The 23569-nt window shown below is 41.3% G+C and overlaps 1 protein-coding gene across 1 annotated transcript in view; it reads right to left on the bottom strand.

The window, feature by feature from the left end:
• Nucleotides 1–4174: 4174 nt before the first annotated feature.
• poc1b (POC1 centriolar protein B) overlaps nucleotides 4175–23569 on the bottom strand; it is a 44003-nt gene continuing 24608 nt past the window's right edge. Inside the window, exons 11-12 of the mRNA XM_061076895.1 lie at nucleotides 5936–6238; nucleotides 4175–4804 (exon numbers count right to left, since the gene is read on the bottom strand). Of these exons, the coding sequence (XP_060932878.1) occupies nucleotides 4646–4804; nucleotides 5936–6238 (462 nt within the window). The 3' untranslated portion in view covers nucleotides 4175–4645. The remainder of the gene's footprint in view (nucleotides 4805–5935; nucleotides 6239–23569) is intronic.

The following is a 23569-nucleotide window of genomic DNA, read 5'->3' as shown; positions in this document are numbered from 1 at the left end:
AGTATGCCAAGTGTTTATCATCTGAAAGATTAGCACTTTTAAATCTAAAAAATCGTGCATTGTTGTTATTATTACGAAGTCTTCTTCCTTACCTTGTTGTTGTATTGCTCTATTTCTTTGTGTGTAATTGTAATGAAATAAAACACCCTTTTTTTTTATGATATCCAATATACAGATTTTACAGGAGCGGTGGTCTTACGACAACTGAGCAATTTTAGGCCGTAACTTCCCTTTTTAGGTGTAATCTTTCCCACAACCCCAGACATAGTTTCTACATATCCAAAATGTTATTCGTCAAGCTTACCAGGATACATTTAACCAGGAAACGTGAAGGCAAATTCTAAATGATTCGTGGCAAGTGCTTGGATGCTGCACACAGGCCACAGTGAGAGATATCAATCATGCATTTGTTCACTGTTTCTCTTTGCACAGTGGGTCAGTTCTGGGCTCAAGTCATAAAATAATGTTGTCAATATTTTCTACCACATGACACATCCTGTGCATATGTGTGTCCTGGTGGTAAAAAACAGGTTTGACCAGATCAGCAGTGACAGGTTTAACTGCCAATCATGTAAGAATTTACAGTTGTTTTTATATGAGCTCTGGAACGGAAGCAGGTTGTTAAACCGCTCTGACAAACAGGCAGCAGTTTTCCTGACGAGCACAAGTCAAACAGGAGCATAGAAAGCAAACAGGGGAGCAACTGGTGCAACAGTGTGCAGGTTTCACTATTTACCTGTTCCCTTCTGCACCTATTTGAACAGGTGCCACAATGTGTGTGTGTCTGTGAATGGGCGTGCACATTAGATAAACTACAATCAATTATTGTTAGGGCCAGCGTGAGCCTCACTGAAACTCAATAGGCGTGGGTGCAGCATCCTCCTCTCCCCCTACATGCCCTCCTCCTTTCTCTTCTTCTTTCTCTGATCACTCTCTTCTCCTTTTGTCCCTGGAGTCCATTTATCGCCTCATCCCCTCAAGCCTTTGAGGGGAATTTCCCAAAAGACAATCCTCTTGTTCGCTCGCTCTCTTCTATTCAGTTGAGAGCTATACGTTATCATTCATAATATTTTGCTAGTATGTGGTTCTTAACAGTTTAGAGTTCATCTCAAGAAAGAAACACATCGCTTAGAAATAATTTCAGGTTTCAGTGATTTTATAATTTTGCGAATTTATTTTAATTTAATTGTCTCAGATTTTACACAGAGGGACCCAAACCCTTGAAGAGGAGAACACTTAATCAGAAAATAGTCTCTAATCTTTAGGATTGTGCAAAATATGAAATGTTTCCTGGTTTTAAAAATGCAGCTTTTAATTAAAATGTTCCATCCAATTGAGCAAATTATTCTGAAAAAAAAACAAGCTTCTGATTCTGAGATGAGAGATGACTGAGGAGATTCACCGCACCCAGTATTCTAACAGGAACTCTCTTATGAGTAAATTTAAAAGGAAGCTTAGGAAGTTATAAGCCAAATATTTTCTAAAATAAGAGTTTGCTTTTAAAGTCTTAAAAAAAATGTTCAATGCTGTGAGCATTAACAAAAAGAGGCTTATATTTCAAATTGTGGACAAATAAAACCAAAAGGAGAAACTGAACCTTCAACTAAATAAATCTGAAAGAGATATAGAGACATCCTGCTCATCCTTCATTTGTTTTACTTTTCCCACTCATGAACATAAAGAACGTAATATCAGCAGCAAAGAGCAGCAGATACCGGATAAAGATCAATATCAGCTTGAGAAATCAATACACAGCTGTCTGACACTTACAGACATCCGACCATTGCTTGCACAGCCAATCAACCCAAGGACAAACATATAATTACACACTCACACAATTCAGCAGTAAACTTTGACCAAGCAGTGGCCCGGTGGCAAGTCAACAACCCAGGCTGTAAGAGATCCGTCCTTCATATCAACAGGAAACCCCTCTTCCAGGAAGCTATGAACAGGTTATGGGATCATGTTCACAACGCACTAAAGACACACACACACACACACAAACACACAAACACACACACACAGTCAGGGTTTTACAGAACGTTCACTGTAAAACAGGTCCTGTGTGCATTTAATGAGATGGAATTGGAAGTGAAGTTGGAAATTGGTCATTAACCCTTTGCACCGGACTCCCTCTCCTGCTTTTGTTCTTAAAAGGTTTTGCAGCCGGGTTGGTTTGTGTGTTCTTGGTTTTCTTCTTGCAGAGAAACAGTTATACAAACAGAGGCCTTAAGTGGACATTTCTTCAAGGTGAGGTCATTTTGTTAAGACTTCATTGAGTCACTTTGGGGTTAAGACCCCACTCAAGATCCACTTATTTGCTATTTAAAAAAAAGAAAATCCTATCACACCATCTTCATCAGAGGATAAGGTTTGCTCAGTTGATGTGGAGGTGTACATCTCAAACTTGCCTGTTGCAGGCTCAAAGGTTGAGCTTGACCAATGTCCGTAAGTGAACGTTAAGTAAGTTCATTACCAAAATGTATCATGTGATGAAGAATTTTAACTTTGACCCCGATTTACTTTTTTGTGACTTTTGTGAGTGAACATTTAACACAAAAGAATAAATAAAGGATTGAGAAATCATTAATAGCTGCTTATTCTTTAAGACCTAATGTGTTCATGTGTTCCCTTTATACTAAGGACACTGATGGCCATCAAGGGAACTGCTTGCTTATAGGTATGAGGCTTATGGGCATCAGCCAACAACACTTGGGTTTTTATACACTTATTACACCATTACTACATCACAATAAAGTGTGGTGTGTGGTTATTTGAATTTTGTCTACACAGGTTATTAAGTGTAATATCATCAGCCTGCAAGCTCAAACAACATATTGACATTGAACGTTGCATGTTTGTTGAATTGTTTATATGGGTTAAGTCTTTTCAAACATGTTGTGGAGATAATGTGTTTTTTGGTTTACCGCACATCACATCTTTTGATTTCTCCGTTTTTTTGTATTCTTTATTCCTTTTTTCCTGTTTTGTGTCCATCTGGAAATATCATCAAATTGCCCACTCTCACTGTGAGTCCTGCAGATGATCTTCTGCTGTTTTCTCACATCATGGGCTCACTCCCACATTATCCGGACATTTTCCCAGGGGACTAGCAGGAGAAATTCTAGAGCGCAACTCAATGTGAGGAAGTCAATCGTTTAAAAAGAGAAATCTAAGTGTGCTAGGTGAATCCTTTTCTCTTTCTACTTGAACAACAAAGTGCTGCTAATATATGCACTGTATGAATGTGTGTGTGAATGGGTGAATGTGAAACTGTACAGTAAAGAGCTCTGAGTGGTCATCATCAGACTAGAAAAGCCCTATATAAATACAAAACCAGTTACTTGATGTATTTTTCTTACTTCACCTCAGGTCTTCTACGAGTCCAACACTTTTCTCATTGCTTGGGATGAACTGGATTTGGTCTTCTCTTCTCGGCAGGCCAAACTGATTAATGTTATTAGAAGAGAGAAAAAGGCGCAGTAGGAGGAAAACCAGTAAAACCAGAGAGGAAGTGAAGGATGTGGTGGGAAGAGAAAACAGCAGCCAGCGGAGAGCTGTCCCTTTGTGTGGCTTTTTTACTGCTTCCTCCCAACCCGGCAGCATCGCTCACCACATCTTCACCGCTGGGAAAACATCAACAGCCAAAGTCTCCACGCTGGAAGAGACCCAGCCAAAACATTACAGAGTCACTGGTGGAGACAAAAGTATCATATGAACAAGCTACACCAGATGAGATGAGGGTCATGACCATGTGAAAAGTAACCTACCACCAAAATAAAAACGACAGATAAAAAGTGAGCGGTGAAAGAAATTAAATACTCATGATGAATGAAAATGTAAAGATAATATGGAATATTATAATCAAACTTATTGATACTGTGTTATAATGTTGACTTAATTCTATTTCATGAGATCGATTAGCATTTCTTAACATTTGGAGTTTACTTATTATTTCAGTATTATGTAAAAAAACACATGATAATATTTTTCTGGCAGTACTCATCAGTTAATCTTTTGAACTGATATAACCCAACATCATAATAAAGGTCTGTAGTCTGGGCAGAAACACACACAATACTCAAAACATCAATGCAATACAGTATAATATTTATTCATATAAATTATTTTGGAATGAGGAAGTGTAACTGAGCAAGTATTTAGCACAATGCAGCTTTAAATCCCATGGCATTATGCAGAGATACGAAAAGGGCGCAATGAGAAATGTTACAGCAGAAGCAACCCACAGCTAAAATATGCACAAAAACACACACACACACATACACGCACACAAGCAAACGGAGGTCACACAGCAGACATGCGCCGTCTGTTTTCATAGCTGCAGCTGTCCGGTTTGGATGTAACATCCATAGCAACACACACACACACACAAGTACGGACACACACACTAATGGAATGTCTGGTTACAGCTGGATATTCTTGAGAGTCAAAGAAAGACAGACAAAATTTAGCAATCATAAATTTAAACCAAACCCCCCCCCCAAATTGGAAAAACAAATGTTGTTAGTCTGAGTGTTGTCCCCAAACATTGCCTGTGACACACAGACACCACACACTTCCAGCCTTGGTCAAGCAGTGTTCAGTCCGTGTTTGTGCTGCAGTCTGAGAGGAGGCGAGCTCATCCTCAAGTGGAACGGACGGACGATCCATCCGTCTCCTCGCTGTCCGTCCTCCGCCTCTCTCCTGATGATCGCAGATCCATGAAAATCTTGGATTGCTGATGGAGACACTCCTTCAGCTTGTCCTCTGTCAGGGTGAGGCGCTCCTCCAGCACTGAAACGGTCTGTTTGAAGTGAGGATGTATATAATTAATATACCACGTGTTGATAGAGTAATTAGTTGAGAATCAAAGTCTGTGTGAGCGACTAGGGATGGGCATAATTAATCGACGAGCGATTAATTGATCATAAAGAATTTCGTCGATGACATTATTTTGTCTTCGACGAAATTCTGTTGCGTTCACTGCCAACACTGCGAAGCTATACGTCTTCATGAGCGCATGAGTAGGAGGTCAGAATACCCGAGTTGCCTGAACGCAGCACAGTGTTAGCAGCTGTAGGAAGCAGTCCGGAGTTCTACTCGACAAGTCCCGCTGGGGGACCGGCGGCTGGCCGCTGAGAGCTAGATGGATTTGACGGTTCTCGACCTCTCAGTCCGGTTGTTGTCATGTCATCAATCCCGGAACCCCTCACCCAGACCCGGGTCTCTCCGGGTTCCCTTCCCTGTAGACTGAGGGTCCGCGTGCGACATGAAGCCGAGCTCCGCAGCTAGCGGAGGCTAGCTCCGGACGCTAGCCTCTTCGGACCCGGACAGGGCCGGGTCTGGTGGAGGGGTTCAGGGAGTGAGAACGTGACAACAACCAAAGTAAGAGGTCGAGGGCCGCGGAGTCCAGCTAGCTCTCAGCGGCTAGCTGCTCGCTCAGCGGGGCTGAAGAGAGCAGCAGCGCATATTTACAAGTGTTACCATCGAACCCGTTTAACTGCCACGAGAGTTGTTCATCTTGTAATAAAGACCTCAATGAGGAAACACGCTGTGTTTCTTCTATTTTCACTGCATTTTAACAGCCTATAAATAGTGAATTTTAATATAAAAATATTAATGATTAATCGAAAATTCGTCATTAACTCTCCCGACGATCGATTAAGACAATTTAATCGAATGCCCATCCCTATGAGCGACAGAGGTGGCTTTTTAGCTTTTGTGTCCTGGCACAGTGTGTTTTCAGCACAGAATAGCAAGTGACTTGACACTAGGATTCAACCCTACAGTGGAGAGATGAACAACCTTTAAATCTAAACTGTTGGCCTGCTTCCAACACCTTCACATTCCTTTTCCCATTTTTATGATGCTCTTGGGGGATTTCAGAGCTTGGCAGTATCATGAGATGAGGGTTTGACTTTCACTAATAACTGACCTGTGTGAGTATATCCAATTGTTGAACAATGTGCCTCAGGGTGGAGTCCAGACTTGATTGATGACCGGAGAGGACTTCCAGCGGGTTAATCTCCTCTGTCTCCTCTTCTTCCTCTCTCCTTCCTCTTCCTCCTCCGTGAGCCCCAATCTGGCTCCTCCAAGTTGAACCCGCCCTACGGGCACTTTCGTCCCCCTTCCATCCTTCCTCTCTTAAATTGGCAACATGACACGCTGGCAACCTGTTGGAGTGGTGTCTGTTGGCGGCGGCCTGTGTGGGCATCGACCGTGTCCGACCGTTTGAGAGCTGGAGATGAAAGTGAAAGAAAAAAAAAGACTGGACTTTAGTGGACTGATATTTATGTGGGTGTTTTGTTTTTTTTTGACAGAAGATCAGCCTTGAGTTTGGCCCTCATCAATAGTATTGCATACCAGATGAAGCCCACATGAAATCGAATCACCTTTGAGGTACCCAACAGTTAATTGAGGACATGCTAATGAAACATGCCTCTCAAAATACCCCATTAATATCGAGTGTAATGACTCTCTGTATGCTGCTCCCGGCTGCTCAACCTCTCGCCTCAATAATGCGGAGGAGATGTTGCTACGTCTGTGCGGAAAAAACTCCGGACCAAATTCTCATGTCTGTAAACAGCTTAACTGATCTGCCTGCCTTCAGCCTGCCCGTTCTCTCACTGCAGATGTTTGGAGTTTTCAGGTGAGACATTCACGGCTGAAGCAGGACGATACACAGAAGTTAGCGAGCGGATCACGGTAAAGTCGGCTTCTAGAAGTTGTCAGCCAGTGCACATTCATGTGTTTGGGGGGCGTAGTTTTGACAAGAGGGACTATGGGAGGCGGTGAGATCAGTTGCAAATGCAGCCTAGCTGTTCCAGCCTCACCAACCCTAAATGTATTAAAACATTGTAAAAAGAGCTCAGAACTGTGGTCGGCATAATCTCCCTGTTTGATATGTGAAGGCATCAAAGTGGGAGAGAGAGTGAAACACAGCAGTATTCATTAGACTAAACTAATAAGCCACAGAGATACTTAATGTTAGACAGGGTTGGCCAACATCCTTCCTGTCTCTTTGTTGTTTCAGAGTGAGCCTTGAGTGTGTTGTAACTTGGCAGAATGAAGAAGGCGGATGACTCACACTGCTGAATTACTGACTGAACGACAGACTTTGAGACAGACTCGCTGGCTAAAGACATGTTCATTAGGTCATTTGCCCTCTGAGGCAGCGAGAGCTAAAGCCCAGGACCAACACAGAGAGAATGACCTCATTTTTATTTGACCTATACATTTATTGAGTGTTCCCTTGATGGTGTAAAGACAAAAAAAAAAACACATAACGAGGGAGATTGAAAAATAAGAGCGAGAGCACTATGTTCAGTTTAACCAGGGACACATTTCCTTTGTTCCTCGTTTATCCGGGCAGGGACGACGGAGCAAGACTTCATATTAAAACTGGTTTCATACCAGTAGCTTTACATTACAGGGACAGTGTTGGAGTGGTGGCTGCTTAGAAGCTCTTCTAAAGCTCCAGGTGTTGAACAGCAGTTCCCAGGAGCACCTATACCAACCATAGCAACTTTCTTATCCAAAAACTTAGACTTCCATGAGCATTTAAAATGAATATGACAAGCAAGGCAAGTCAAACAAAGTCATCAAACAATATGAGCAGCGTTGCTTACTGCAGTCCAGTATGCTGTTGTTTGTAAAAACTGTGTCACCAGCCAGCTAGTCATAAGTTGGCATTTGTTGCTTCATAAATGATCACCAATTGTCACAAATCCCTTTGAATGTAGATTAAATGATCACATAATCAACTTATCATTTCATCATAATCTGAGCTCCCTTCCCTTGCAATAAGTCTTACACTAACTTACAAGGACAACACACAATCATACGTGGAACCACTGCACTCAGATCACTAATAATCTGCATGAAGCAAAGTTGGGCTTTGGGCCAAAATAACAGCAACGTCTTGTTTGAAAGGTGGAAGTGCATGAAGAGAAACAGGGGGGAGATAAACGAGGGATGTGTCAAGAGGATGGAGGAGGAAGGAAGAGAAGGGTGAAGAGGAGGAGGGTGTCACACATTCCCAGCCTAATGCATGGAGCAATTGATTCCAGCTCGCTTCCTGAGCGCTGTCCTCACTTCAAAGGCAGCGTGGAGGGAGGTAGGAGAGGAAGGAGGGATGGAGGGTGGAGAGGAGGAGAGTGTGAAGGAAGGAGGAGAGAGGGCTGTGTTACAGCTCCAGAATGGAGGTGAACAAAGCTGTCAGTGTGTGGACAGTGTCGCTCTCTTGATATCTCTGCTATGATATCACTCTTTGTGTTTTCTCGCTCTTTATCCTTCAGCCCCCTCCTCCTCTGTGGCCACATCTGGCCAACATCTGCTCCAATCCTTTACGCTCAGCAGATCCAGACCTCCAATCCATCTGCACCCCCGCAACCCCCCTCCGCCAGGAAGTTTGGGTGCAATCAAACGTTTAACATGCAGGATACCCCTGCTGGCCCGAGTGACACAAACACACACACACAGACACACACCAACATACAAGCACCTACATGAAAGCACACACACAAAGTATAGAATATATGAAACTAATGATTGAATGAGTATTGGGCAACACGATTACATCAAAGTATTTAACAGAATTCAACAAAAACATTAAAATAAAACATAATTTATATGAATACAGAAGAATGTACAAAATCATGATATCATGCAGATCTACCATAATATAGCCCCAAGAGATCCATCAAGTTAAACAGACACTGCCAACAAATCAGAAAATAAGTGTATACGGAGCTAAACTGCAACACATTGCTAAAGCACAACATCCACAAAAAGAACCTCATAATTATAAGGGTAATTTCTGAGATAGAATCCTCCCTGCTAAGCTCTGCAGAATGTCAGGGGTCGTGGCTCGCTGTAGCTGCGTTCAACAGTGGCAGGAATGTGGTGATGGCTTGCTGCCAGCCAGGGTTTTCTGTCCGATGGGAGATGAGTGGGTGGTTAGGGCGGGGGTGGCAGGGCAGTGCAGAGACTAGCCACTCAGATACAAGGGCGGCCAGTGGGAGAGACGTGACAGAGCCCCAGTGCTGGTAAGTTGACTGGAACAATGTTCACGTTGTCTTCGCGCTGAACACTATTGGAGCGCTGTCTTACAGCATTATGTTCTGTGAGACACGCAGGCTCCGCCCACAGTGTTGGTGAAAGGTTAACAGGTCATTGGGGTTATTGGTGGAATAAAAATGAGATTCTGGATTCAATCTAATGGGAATGTTTTGTGTTGTAAGCCAAGTAAATGTTTGACAGGTTTACAACTTGTTTCCATAGTTTTTCCTTTGTGTTGAAGTGTTATACCACAGCTGATGATTAGATGTAAAGTAATACACTTGTTGAACTGACAATAATTATTCACTGCTAATATTGCTGGGAGCTTGTTCACATGACTGCAGAGGATTTACCTAACATATCAATCTTATCCGTCGGAAGAGCAGCCCATGTAAAAATGTTAACAGCATCTGTGATGTTTACGATCAAACGCATCCTCAAGGGAAAGATCAAAAATAGTCTCCCCTCTATTCCTAAATCAAATCACAGATGTCAAATCACAGATCAAAACCATGATTAGCATCAGCACCAGAATTAGCCACGCTCTGTCTTTTGGCAGGAAACTTCAGACACTGTGACCCTTACATAAAAAGGCTGTTTGATCTTAATTGAAGGGCCTCTATGATGTTGCGCCTCCCTGCACCACCTCCCTGCTCTACCTTCTCCTCTTCAAATAACCTGCCTGATGTCTGTTACTGAGCATGGAAATCCTCCTCATGAAGTGAGCTAAGGTCCTCCGGAAAAAGTACACTTCACCGATTACACTCATTCTGTCTGATGTTGTTTAAAAACGACAAGTGAACAGTCAAACTGGTGTACATCCTATATTTTCACAGGAGCGTGCGTACACACAATGTTTTAATGACGGTAACTAAATGTCCACAAAGTTAATTGTAAATCAGCAGGTCATGTCTCATGAGGGGGTGTGTCACGACGATCACTAGAGGACACAGATGGGCTCTCAAGCCTCGTGATGTTTAGTATTCACACTGAGCTGCTGGCCTCGTCATGCCCGGCACTGGCTGTGATTACAGGGAGACCATAGTGCAACAGATATTTCACAAGTGCTACTTAAGACAAGAGTGTGACCACACAAGTTCAATGAAATGACACTTCATTTTAATTTATGTGATAAGGGTTTTTCTAATTTATCAGTTTCATTTCGAGGGATTGCTTTAATTTACTTCATCACAACCATCAACTGAGGCAAAATCTTTTGCAAACTCATTTAAACTTAAATTAATTAAATAATGAATTAATTCAAATTTAAGTGTGAAATCTCTAATTTTCATAAAAAGGGATCTGAATGCTTTCCAAGATTTGTGTATGTATCTGCTGGAGTTTGATGAGACTATTGGTTGATTTCAATAATTCCATAAAAAGTTGCTTCTGTTGATATTTCTGCCTTTTGAATTTCTCTTTCCGTCATGTTGTCTTTTCTAACATAAAAGGGTAAACTGGTAAACTCTCCGGATTTTACCTGGAGTTCATGTCTGTCAGGAAACAGCCTGGACAACTATCGAGCTCTATCTGTTAAGAGTGTGGTAGAAAAAAACACTGCTTTATTTCTTACTGTGCCTTTTTATCCAGGGTGTCATGACTACATGTTGGCGGGGCTTTGCTTTGTCTGAGAGGCGATGAGGGGACAGAGCTGAAGTTAACTTGAATGTGAGTGAAGCAAAAATGAACACTAAAAAGGCGACAGAAGAAATACATTGAAATTATTGTAATGCAACAATTACAGTGACTTTGGTGTGTACCACATTGCCTCTCCCCTTCTTTCCTGTATCAGATGGTTGGTCCGGTGCTGATATTGAAAAGGAGCGCTTCCTGGTCACAGGATGCCATGTAATGCCATTAATAAAGCAGGCTCCATGGAGAGAGGAAATCCTTGTTAAAAATCAAAGCAGGCATTAGCTGGCCCTGACCCTCGGCCCTGGTTTCACTTTCCTAAATCTGCAGAACAACACACGGACAAGCAAATTGTTGCCCTCTGGACACGGACACACTCGATTGCGAGCAAACATAAATGGTGGCTTGTACACAGTTGGCTGCCATCTGTACCAAAAGACAGACGGACGGACGGACGGACGGGCGCGCACACACACACACACACACACACACACACACACACACACACACACACACACACACACACACACACACACACACACACACACACACACACACACACACACACACACACACACACACACACACACACACACACACACGCACGCACACACAAATAATTACTCACTCAACAACTGCCATCACAAACACTCAAACAGCTGGAGTCACTCTTCTGAATTCTTCTCTTGATTAACAGCAGTCAAGGCCGTGCTCTAGTCTCAGCACACAGTCACACAGAGAAGCCCTCTTGAACTCAGTGAACCTCTACAGCTATGTACACATTACATGCTGAAGGGGCCCAAAAGTGACTTTCTTTTGTTGCCTCCAAGTGACTCACAGAAGTGTTAACAAACAAGATGTGTTATATCGCATCTGCACCACTTGCACACGTGTTGCTGGGTCGGATTCATGTCGTCGCCTCATGTCTCTGTACGTGCCCATATTGCGTCTCGCCATTATGTAGTGTTGGCACCTCAAGTAAAAATAAACATGGAGGAAAGCAGCCCTGTTTAGCTTTTTGTCACTTTCTCATTCTCGCTCTCATCATTTATTGTCCACCACAACAAATAATCCCGCACAAGTACGCTAGCACACCCGTGTCATCCTTGTTTAAGATTGGACTGTCGCACAAATGCCATTGATGTTACTCTTGTATGAACAACACATTTCAGTTAAAGGCTACTTGTCATGTACTTTAAGTGCAAAAAGAGTAACGTCCACTTGAAATGATGAAACCATAATGCGACATTGGCGTGGTTGTTAAGAAATACATCCACATGGTGGAGGAGGTTGAGATAAAGTTACCTCTGAAGTAAGATCATAAAGATGCCTGTAGTTTCTAACCAACCGGCAAAGTCTCCACATAAAGTTCTGCCAGTGTTGAAATGTCTTCCTCGAGTATTATGGTCATTTTGTTTGAGCTATAATACACTCAAGAAAGAAATGCACAAATATGAATGCAATACGGTAAGCAGGCTACGTCCTTTCTGTGTATGTTGAGGATTTCTCTTCCAGGATGACCAGTGGCCAGTTTGATGACCTGCCTCGACCTCCAGGTCAGTGCCAGGTCCTGTATCTGATGAGTTTCATTCTCAGCACCGATTGACTTTCGCAACTAGCAAATGATTCACTCAGGTACAAATATTTCGATTCAAGCAATTGAAGCCAATGACATGAATTTTGCATCACGGGATTGACTTTGTATGTAATCTCAACGCAGGAAAAAATCACGTAAGGCTTGCGATTTAGATTTTGACTTTGATTTCCTGGACTTCATCGTCTCACCTAAGGTAAAACACTCTCAACGCCTCAGGCCTCTGCTTGGTCAAGGTTGTTTTCGGACTGAATGCCCACTTAATAATAGCAACAGTAGTAGCACCACTATTATTAGTAATAGTAGTAGCAGCAACAACATTAGTATCAAATGTCAAGTCAAATATATCTGTCTTCAAAAAGTAGCCTGCTTCCTGTGTGGAAACACACACGATATCCTGTTTCCCTCCGCCATCGACCTTTAACCTTTAACACAAAGTCAGGTGGCAGCTAAAACCGGCAAGTGATCTTTGTCCACTGTGCTCGGTTGGTACTGCCAAGACACCACATCATAGGACTCATTTTCCATTCATCTCTGTCACACCTTATTGTCAGGTACCCAGGTGCAGTACACACACCCACACCACACTATTTTATCACTTCAGACAAAACACACACAGTTAAGGATGTTCACACCCACACATGGACACACAAACTGACACACCAAAACATATGCACACCGGGAAACAGGCAAGCACAAAGTCACATGAACACACACATGAACACTCACATGAACACACACACATACCAACACACACACAGATAATACAAACAGATACAAGTTGTGTAACTATAATTAAGCTGAAACCACTGATCTGAGCTAACAGGATCTTTGTCAGAGGTGTGGCAATGTTTTTTTTTTATATAAAGGTGGAGCTAAACGCTGAGCAGGAAGCCATGGGTGGATTTTTGTGGCTTTGAGGAAGTGGATACATCCTCTTGACTTCTCAGTCTTCCTCCTCTCTCTTCTATCTGTCTGTCTCTGACATCCGCACAGCAGCCACCCACACATTCAGACGAAAATATCCTGCTTGGCCGCGGATGACATTAAATACAGTGTGTTTTCTGACCGCATCTCTTAAACACACACACACACACACACACACACACACACACACACACACACACACACACACACACACACACACACACACACACACACACACACACACACACACACACACACACACACACACACACACACACACACACACACACACACACACACACACACACACACACAGTGGGGACAGTAAACACCTCGACCATGGCCAATAAAAAAACAAAAAAACAATACCGTCCTGCTTTGATGCAATGGCAGCTGAGCCTCATATCATAGCTCAGTGTACAAATGCACACACATGCAGACACACAAGCACGCACACACAATAATCCAAGTCAACTATGCAGTGCTCATAACAAATGATCCTCACTGACACTTGATGGAACTAGTTTCCTCGTTGGCCTTTCTATTGCACTGCAATAGAAAGGCATTTATCTAAATATATATATTAATAACCATTTTATATTTTATAAATCTATATATAGTAATTTGTTCAATTATGTATTAATGCGATTGGAGGGAAGGTGTAGATTCTATTTTTATGGCAAGATACATTTCTATGAATGTGTGAATATCCGCATACCGGGAAAGAGAGGGAAAATGTGAGATTGATGTAGGTATATAATGAAGTTGAATAGACGGAAACAAATGTATAACCCCTAGACCAATGCAAAAGTATGTATACTATTGATATAGAATAAACAAATGAGGTAGGCTTTTGGTTTTGAAACTGCACACCCGGCACAATACCATGGCAGTCAATCTGTCAATATGAACACTGGAACACGTTTACTATGATTAAGAGCGTAGTGCAGTAACTAACTTTACTGAGACAATTATGTACAGGGAAAAAATTGTCTTTAATCAAAGGGATATAGAATAATAATGTTATTATTTTGACTATATCCAAATGGTATACTTAAAGTTGTTAATTAACTCCTAACTCGAATTGTAACATAGGCTGATTAGAAGGTAATTTGATATGTGGCTATTTGGTCATTCACCAACATTTCTGGACAAATGTATCCTGTTAATGGAGCTTTATGTAAACGTTAAGGAACCAAAACCACCATTAAAAAGTTATTACAACCAAATAAAATTAAAAAAAATTCAATGCAAATGGGCAGCAGTCCATGAGTAGAACACAGAAAACATCAGGGTCAAGGGGATAGATTTGTTCAGTCCAACAACCACTGTCAACATGTTTAACTATGTGCCATGGATAAGGACCAACTTTGACTTTGGTAATACAAAGACAACCTGGCTCACAGCAGCAGGGTTAAAATGTACTGCTGAGAGGAGTCCATTGTGGCTCCTTCAAAAGTATTGGAGTTGGGTGGGAATGTTGGAAGAGTCCAGAGAGATGCAGACAGAGAAAGAAATTATACCAGGATGGAGGAATAGGGAGACTCAAAGTAGAAGAGGAGGAACACTTTATATTAGTGTGAAGATGAACTCGGCACTCTGACCCACTTCCGCAGTATGAATGTAAGAGCATCTGTCGCCCAGTCCTACCAAGAATGAAGAGGTCTCATCGCCTGGTGCTGCTTAGCTCACAGAAAGAGTTAGAGAGAGGGGATATAGAGACAAAGAGTCTCATCGTCAGTCTTATTGCTGGATATTGATATTACAAAATAACACTCCTAATAATGAGTAAGTGATAGGACTTAATTGAAACTGCTGCTCTGTCTCAATAACACACATCAAACAAACATTCATCATTAATTTATTAGATAGATATCAAGAAACATGACTCCAGCTAAATTACTGAGATTCTTGTCATGGTGTTAGCTGCCCTCTACAAAACAAAACAGGAGAGATCATGCAAAGAATGTAGCAGTGACTGTCCACCTTTACAACTGCTCTGGTACTGTCAGTAAATTTCGTAGCTTGAGGTAAGTCTACATTGGATGGATACAATACTATTACTGATAATCAAAATCTCTATTCAGAAAATGAATAAGATTTCTCCTTCTGGAACCAAACTGTTGAGCTTCATAAACGGATATGTAAAGGCCAGAAGATCCCAGTTTTACTACTAATGAACAAAGATCATTCAAAGAGGAAACTCTTTGCTTGCATATATTTCATGGAGGAACACTTACCTTATGCTAAAAACGACCGCGGTACTGAGAAAATAGGGCTTTGAAAGCATACTGCAAAAAAGGTTGCCTGATCTTCAGCACATATGGTAAAGCACTTGCAGCGTTCATCTCAAGCTTCAGGACACCTTCAATTACACAAGTTATGATCTGCACCAGTGCCGGCTAAAGTCCCTGATTATCACCAGTTGGCATAGAAACAACAGACAACTCCTGATTTTGTCATTAATGACTCAAACTAAAGGAAAGATTTGCGTTGGCACTTGAAATGGCAAAAACAAGGGGAAACAACAGGAGGAGCTTTATTCATTTGTGTTTCAGTGGCAATGTTCGGATGCAGTCTTTGGTAAGATAGGATTCAAATAAGGCGTGATGTAAACCAGAGATCACACCAGCCACCTGTCAACATGTTGACGTTCTAACCCATGAGTACATGAGTAGTCATCACAAAATGACTATAGATGGTGCTCAGGGCAACACCCATCTTTGAACTTGGCCTTCATTGTGATCTCAACAACACAAATGTCAAGTTTCGAGACTGTGTCTTGCAGGCTTGTGACGCTATTGTGGTGACAATGTCTGTCCACACAGACAGACATACTAACACCTGTTGAAGTTCTCAAAACAGCCTCTTAGTTCCAGCCAAAACAGGTGTTTCAAACACTACATTTTATCATGATGACATACACCGAATAAAAAAGTGAAAACAATATATGTAATGCTGTCATGGCTGGTAAAAAGAACAACAGTTGAAAATACAATTGTGATTTGCAGCGCAGATGAGAACTTAGCCTGGCATTTGTCACTGACCAGACCATCAACCAATAAGAGCAACGGAGCGTGTGAAACAGCCATCTTGGCTTCGGTGAGACTTCCATTGACCGCCCGTCTGTCGGTCAACATATCAAACCATTTTTAAAACGGATAGAAATCAGTCTGAATGGAAGGGGGGGCCACATCCATCTGCGAGAGGGACAGTACATTAGCTGAGTTTCCAGGCTAATCAGAAGTGACCGGCTGTATGAGCTGGTGGTTTTGTGAATCTGTTATCAGTTCCCAGTTACAATTGAGTGCATCCACATTTAGTTTGTGACTCATGGTCAAATAGAATCTAAATCAGCAACATGCAGGTGACTTGACTCATGTTCCTTTAGGAAGGTGTTCCTTCTTTAAGGGTCAGGGATTTAGAGATTAAGAATGCAAGAAGATTTTCATCATCAAGAGGATTAAAATAAACTGATTCCATTCGTTAGGCATGTATAAGCATAAACTACTATATACTATATACAAAGCTATAAACTATTACTTTAATATTCGATTTTTAATGGTCAGAAACACTGAAAATCTCCATGGGATACCGTCAAAAATTGAAATACTAAAGAGAGGCATTAAACAAATTAACAGTTCATTCATTCACCAAAAGGGAAGAAAATGTGTATTTTTAACAAGCAGTTGAGTGTAACTGTGACACTGACTACAACAGAGTCATAACAATAAAGTGTTTGCATTTATATGTGCGTGTCTGTGTGTAGATTTCAGCATGGAGAAGAAGTCGTCCATGTAACAGTTCTGTTAGGCAGGTCGGCTGTGGCGGAAATAAACAAGCATGTGTGCCAGTGTGGCTATAATGCATGAGAGCAGGAAGCTATTAACATGGCATTACCAGACCAACAAGGGGCAGGAAATTAAATTTGGCTGCCTCTGAGAAGGTTATAACCCAGCCCTCCCTCATGGGGGATAATTGATTATTATGGCTTTCCAAAGCTCTCGTGTACACACACACACACACACATATATATATACTTTATATATATGAGAATACAATTATATTTATTACTATATGTTATGTAGTTCCTGAAGACCCAGCAGTTTTTACAGCAGTTGTCCAAAAGTGACTGGTCCCTGACTGGTTTATGACAAGACAACAAAAGGTCACTGAAAGTTTACACCAAACAGTATGAATATCATGTAAGATTTAATGTACAGAGTCAATGTTCCCACGAAGATAAAGCAATGTCTGCTGTGGTGCTAGGCCATTGGAATCTTTGGTGGGAAAAAAACTGCTAGCTACTTCTCCAGCTTTCACTTTTACCATCTTCACTACATGTTAGTTAGACGATCATCATCATCATCATCATCATCATCCTCATAATCATAATCAGAGAGTGATAGACAAAAAGATCAAGGGGGGGCTGGAGGTGGCTGGAGCATTTTTCCGTGACTAGGCTGCAATCCACGCTGCACACTCAGTCTGCAGTGAACATGTGCTTTAGGGACCTTAACCTCATTTCAACTCACACATACAAAGTCACTCCCAGTCACACCTTGGACATCTGTATACACACTCAGATATGATCACACCCATGGAAACACACCCACACACACTCCCCTGTCCTGATGTCGTTTATTGTGTTTACTATGAAGTGCAGGGCAAATGTTACCAAAGTCCGTTTTTTTACCTCCCTTCACCTGTGACACTTGGCTGTTGCCAGGACCAGGTAGTCTGGATGCTCCATTAGTTTGTTGGCAGAAAATCTAATACCATAGCAAAATTTACCCTAAATCATAACCCATATCCTTTTGTATCAGGGCCCTGACATACCAAAAGCCACAAAGGATCAAGCCAACATTTTGGTTACTGCTCGTCTTTATCTAAAAGAACATGGCACTATCCAGCTGACAAGTATATCTGGATGTCATGTACCTAAATTACAAGAGATTCTGAGTGTGTTCACAGTCTGAAGGTCCATGTCTCTTACAAAAAAGTATCTAGATTTTAATGCTGATGTGTATCTGCTGAAAAAGTTCAATTATATTTAAGATGTGAGTAAATAAATTCAAAAAGTACAGTCTCAAAAGGCATTGTAAGGTTTTGCTTTGCACTACATCCTCCGGAGGTCATCACTGAGAATGAATGACTGTCTTTAATGCTTGTGTAAGCATGAAAGAACATATGCAGAACGGTGAAAACAAGGCAGGTTGCAGCAATAACAGATAAAAAAAATAATGATATAGTTTCATATGCAATTTTCTAATGTGTAATAACATCTATCTTTAATGTCAATCCCCCCCAAAAAAGATAATGAAACTATATAACTAAAGAAGTAAATTGCCCTATACAGAATCCATAACCAGTGGCCACCATCAGGATTTAATATGCTCAATTGAGCCTGAAGCCACTAATATCAACAGGAACACAAAGATAACATCTCAGAATGTCAGGGCCTTACATCCTTCCTCTGTCTCTAACAAACAGTCATTAAGTGCTAATGATTAAAAAATCCAATTCTCAAACTGTATATATTCGGTTTATAGTATTGGTACTGATTTTGAAAGGAAATAGACTCTTCTTAAGAACTGCTCCCCAGAGAGATCAGAGGTCAGGGTCAGCAGCACAGCAGTACCCGTAGAATGATCTTGAGTTTCTCAAGGACATGTCTGCAGGATGTTTACTGCCGCGGGGACTTGAACATGAAACATGTCTCTACAAATTCACTTGTTAGTGGACAGATTTAATTTATGTTGCACATGTGGATAATATTTTAACGAGTCCTTCCTGCCAAAACCTGAACTAAGAACCGTACAGAGAGGAGGCACCCACATTTAACAAAACTAAATGAAGACCAATCATTTTGGTAATCAACCCCAACTCTCAGTTCCTTTCTTTCCTTGGCTCTTGTGCATCCTATGAGTCAGTCAGCAACTCTGGTTCCTCTTAATTCATCACTACCTCATTTTTCCCTCTCTCTCCTCTACTATACTTCCTCTTTGTACTTCCTCTCCTCTCTCTGTTACGTGCCAAATGGCACTTGGTGTTAGCATTATCTAATTCCCTGTGTCTATGGGTTTGACCTACAATAACCCTTGGTTAATCATCCATGTACTGACAACTCTGATTAAATAACTCTGCCACCACAACATATTTAAACAACATTCAGAAAGTTGCTAATCTCTGTGTTGAGATACATTACATTACACGTCAGGGTAAGAGACTGTCTCAATCTTTGAAAGGCACCTCCAACTGTCAAGTTTTTCAAGAAAAAGGAAAACAAAGTCTTATAGGTTTAAGTGTCTTATTAAAGGAAATAGGATTGCTCTAATGCTACATGAGGCATTAGCTGAAAGGTAAAGGACAAACACGGGAAAACCACTTTACTTTAAACCGTTGTGAACAGTTTCAATGTTGATGATTTGTGCATTTTGCTTTCATACAACATTCTTTTAAATGAGCTGTAAAAGGATAACACAGCTGAGTTTTCTAAGAAATAAGAGGAAATTAGACTTTTGCTGAGATTTCAGCAATTTATAACCCCACCAGAGATTTTTCTTTGGTTTCTTTCCCACCAAAGTCTCAAGCGGAGGTGAATCCTTTCACAGTAAGGAAGTGAATGAGCGTCATTGTGGCTTTGCATGGGATTAGCCCATTTTAAAGCCCCTTAGTAAGATTTACCCGCATAATTCACATTTTAATGGAAATTCCCACCCACACGTACGCATACTTACTACAATCAAAATCTGTGGCAATGAAACAAGGCAGCATGGGGCTTAATAAAAGGGAAAATATTTCAAGGTTCATTGACCACAAGTTTAGGTATTGCAGAGATAGAATGAGAGAACACAAATAGGCATTGATTGTACCTATTTCGATGACTGAGCATGAACATATGAACAGTATATAACACGTCAATTTAACCCCTTAATGCCAACAACGTTCAAAGGGCGCAAGTACAAAGAGTGAGACTTAAAAAAAAAATGGAGGTAAGAGTGAGCTTCGCATGGTAATGCATGATGGTATTTAACTTGGAAGGTCATTGAGTCATATTATCAGGACATGCAGCAACATTTTATTTAAAGTACAAACAGGAAAATACTAAAATACAAAAACTAAACTTGACATGCAGAGATAGGGATAAAAACAATCGTTGCAAATGTGTTAACCCTAACCCAATTGGGTACATGAAAGCAAAAGACGGACTTGTACATGTGCAAATCAGAGAATTTTCTCTGATGATCTAGTGTTGAGCAATATCCTAGCAAACCGGAAATGTACTGTGGTAATCTACTCAGTGAGCCCATTTATTGATGTGTACTAAGACTTGCACCAGATACAAACCTCCAAGCAGCATGATAGATTGCATCTGTTTTTTTATTTTGTATTTAAGAGATGCAGTTGCAGGAATATAAACTATATAACCATAGTCTAACACTGACAAAAGGTGGTCCGGACTAATCTTCTCTTTACCTTTAATTATAGCACTCAACTTTCTAACATAGATGTTTTTCATTAAAGTAGGGGACATGTACCTTATAAGTGGACTTGGCAGGTAAGGAAATATACTATGGACACAGGTCCTATTAATATCAGTAAATATAGACATTGGAATGCTGCTGAAACAAGGGGGGTAATATAGCCTAGACATTTAAACACCTTTACCTGCGTCAGCCTGTGCCACAACATATAAGCAGATGGGACAAAGACCACTGGAAATAAATATTTTCCAAAAATGGTTCTGTCACCTCAGGAAGTGCATCACATTGACGAATGTTATGAACATTTTTCCAGTAAGTTTTTCCAGTATGATTTTAATAAAGTATTTGATACTGAAAAATGTGGTGAGACTTCATGATCGAGAGCTAAAACTGACTAGAAATTGGTCTGACAAATATATTGCCAGGACTTCGACATAGCAACTCCGCTCCATGATCACAACTACGCAGATGGCAGTGCCTGTATACAAGAAGTTTTGGCTTCGAGGGTGGAGTTCACAGGTCATAGTGGGAGTGGCCAAGACTTCTTATTTCTCTGAAGTTTACATTTAGTAATATGAAAAAAAATTACAGTCATTGTGTGAACAGACAATATCCAGTCCACCCATCAATCACATGGAACTTTTGACCAGTTACAGGTGACAAAACAATGACCAGCAATGAACCTATATGCTCTGAAATGATTTGACAGATTATGTTTGCCACACTGCTCACGCAAGCATTCTGATTCCATTGGTAATCTGTTCTGCTTCACTAGAGCAGAAACAGCAGTGCATGCGAGTGTAACAGTTGATATTGCAGTGGCTATGAGGTCAAAGGAATCTTCATCTATCATGGCGGAAAAGGACATATTGGCCTTGCTAACTGAAATGTCAACGACGATCCATAGACTGTGCTCACAGTCTCCAGCCCCCTCAAAAATGCCAATGCAGATTCCGGGCTGCAAGAAGAGGATAGCTGATTGGGCTACAGGGGCCCTCAAAGAGGATGCAGCTAGCTGTGCTACTATTGAGCAGCATCACAGCGAGAGAGCATCAGAGAAGCTGGGGTTGCTGAGCTGTTTGATTGACAGCTGGTGCGGTGGGGGGTTAGAGGTCATGCTGTGTCTCTGCCCTTCACAGAACAGGCAGGAGGGAGCAGAGAGAGCTGCCCTAAGCACTAGTAACAACAGGTGGGCTATGTGGTCTGTCATCATGGATCCTGTGGCACCAAAATACCCCCTCGGCCCTGTTAAAAAACACAAACAACAAGCAGGCTTTCCTGTCTGCATGTTTGTCCACATATTCCCATGTGTAGGCCTGCAAGTGGCTGTGTGCATCTTCTCAGCTGTGCTCCTGTAGCTTTTATAATATGCTTGTGGATATCTGTAAAATGAGTACGCGTGGCAAATATTTGAGTGGTCCTTCACTCTCGGATATGACTTCAGGCATTCAGCATTTGGTTTTTGGCTTTCACATTGGTTTCAAGTTCCATGATGTCTCACGAGGAAAGTAGCCGCTATGTTCACATGATTTTTTTTTTACATCTGACTTATAAGCTTAGGTCGCACAGGAACTTGGTTGGGAAGTTTGTTTACTGCAATTTCGGCCTTGGCTGTCATGTTATCTCATCGTCGGTGTGTGAGCAGTTCTCTAATTTCACTATAGGCCAGGGCATGTGACCACATAGCATATTCTGCAGTGAGGACAGTTGTGTAGGCTCTTTTCAGACAGCCAATTAGAATGGTGTGGGACTGATAATCCCTGTAACCAAGAAAATGGAGGAGAATCTTGCTCTAGCTGAGAAGTCTATTCTGAGCTGCACTATAGGGTCAGGTATATGAGACAGAAGCTCTCACAACAAAGAACTTGCCATTTGAGGGAGCAGATCAACTGGATACTGTGGGCACTGTTTGTGGTTGCACATTGTAAACTTTCTGTTAGTTCTGTAGTCAACTCAGAACATCTCCTTGCCATGCACAGAACTTTCTATTTTTTAAATGTTAAAAGTGATCACTGCTATGATCACTGCAGAAAACATGTGAATACCTTTCCTTAAAATTTCATTTGAAACAGAGGACATGTCACCCAGACATTAATATGTTCTAGGTAGGCAGATTGCCAGAGCAACCCTGGCAATGTAACTTGTTGCTCCTCTTTTAAAACCCCCATGGCTTACATTAACAATTACAGTAGATGAAAGACAATGTTGGTACTTAGCTTGTTCTAGTTTTGAGCCTCATACACTTGAACATCCTCCTCTGGTGGCCGCACTGAGGGCTCAGATTAGACACCAGCTGGAGTAGCTAAATTAGGCATACATCCGCTAATAAGACCTTGCACATCAAACGATGGGATTTATGAGGACTATGATAGATAGAGAACAGGAGGTTCCACACGGTGTGTGCATGCTTGTGTTCTTTAGAGTTATGAGGGCAATTTTGGTTCAAAACCATCATTTGGAGGACATTTTTATGCTGTGAGGACATATTGGCTGGTCATCACCAGTTGAAAGGCTATTTGAGGGATAAGGGGTTAGAGATAGAATTAGGGTAGATTTCAGGGTTAGGCATTAAGTTGTGATGTTAAAGGTCAGGGAAAGGTGCCTTATGTCAATAAGTGACTTCTCAACTACTAAAAGACCGGTGTGTTTTTGTGTAAAAGGGACACACCGGAAATAGGATCATACACAGGTACCAGATATACTTAACATTTTCAGGGAGTGTATTTTTGCTTTGTTAACGCAAAGAAATGCGATATGGGAGAGTTTCTGTGAGAAAGTAAATGCTGTGTCTAAAACAAAAAGAACAACCGATGAAATGAAGAGAAGATGGCAGGACTTAAGAAGAAGAACAAAAGAAAAAATAGCTCCC

The sequence above is a fragment of the Limanda limanda genome, chromosome 8 (genome assembly GCF_963576545.1).
Source record: "Limanda limanda chromosome 8, fLimLim1.1, whole genome shotgun sequence".
Classification (NCBI taxonomy): domain Eukaryota; kingdom Metazoa; phylum Chordata; class Actinopteri; order Pleuronectiformes; family Pleuronectidae; genus Limanda; species Limanda limanda.
Note: the sequence above shows the minus strand (reverse complement) of the source record. Positions and strands in the feature narration are given on the sequence as shown.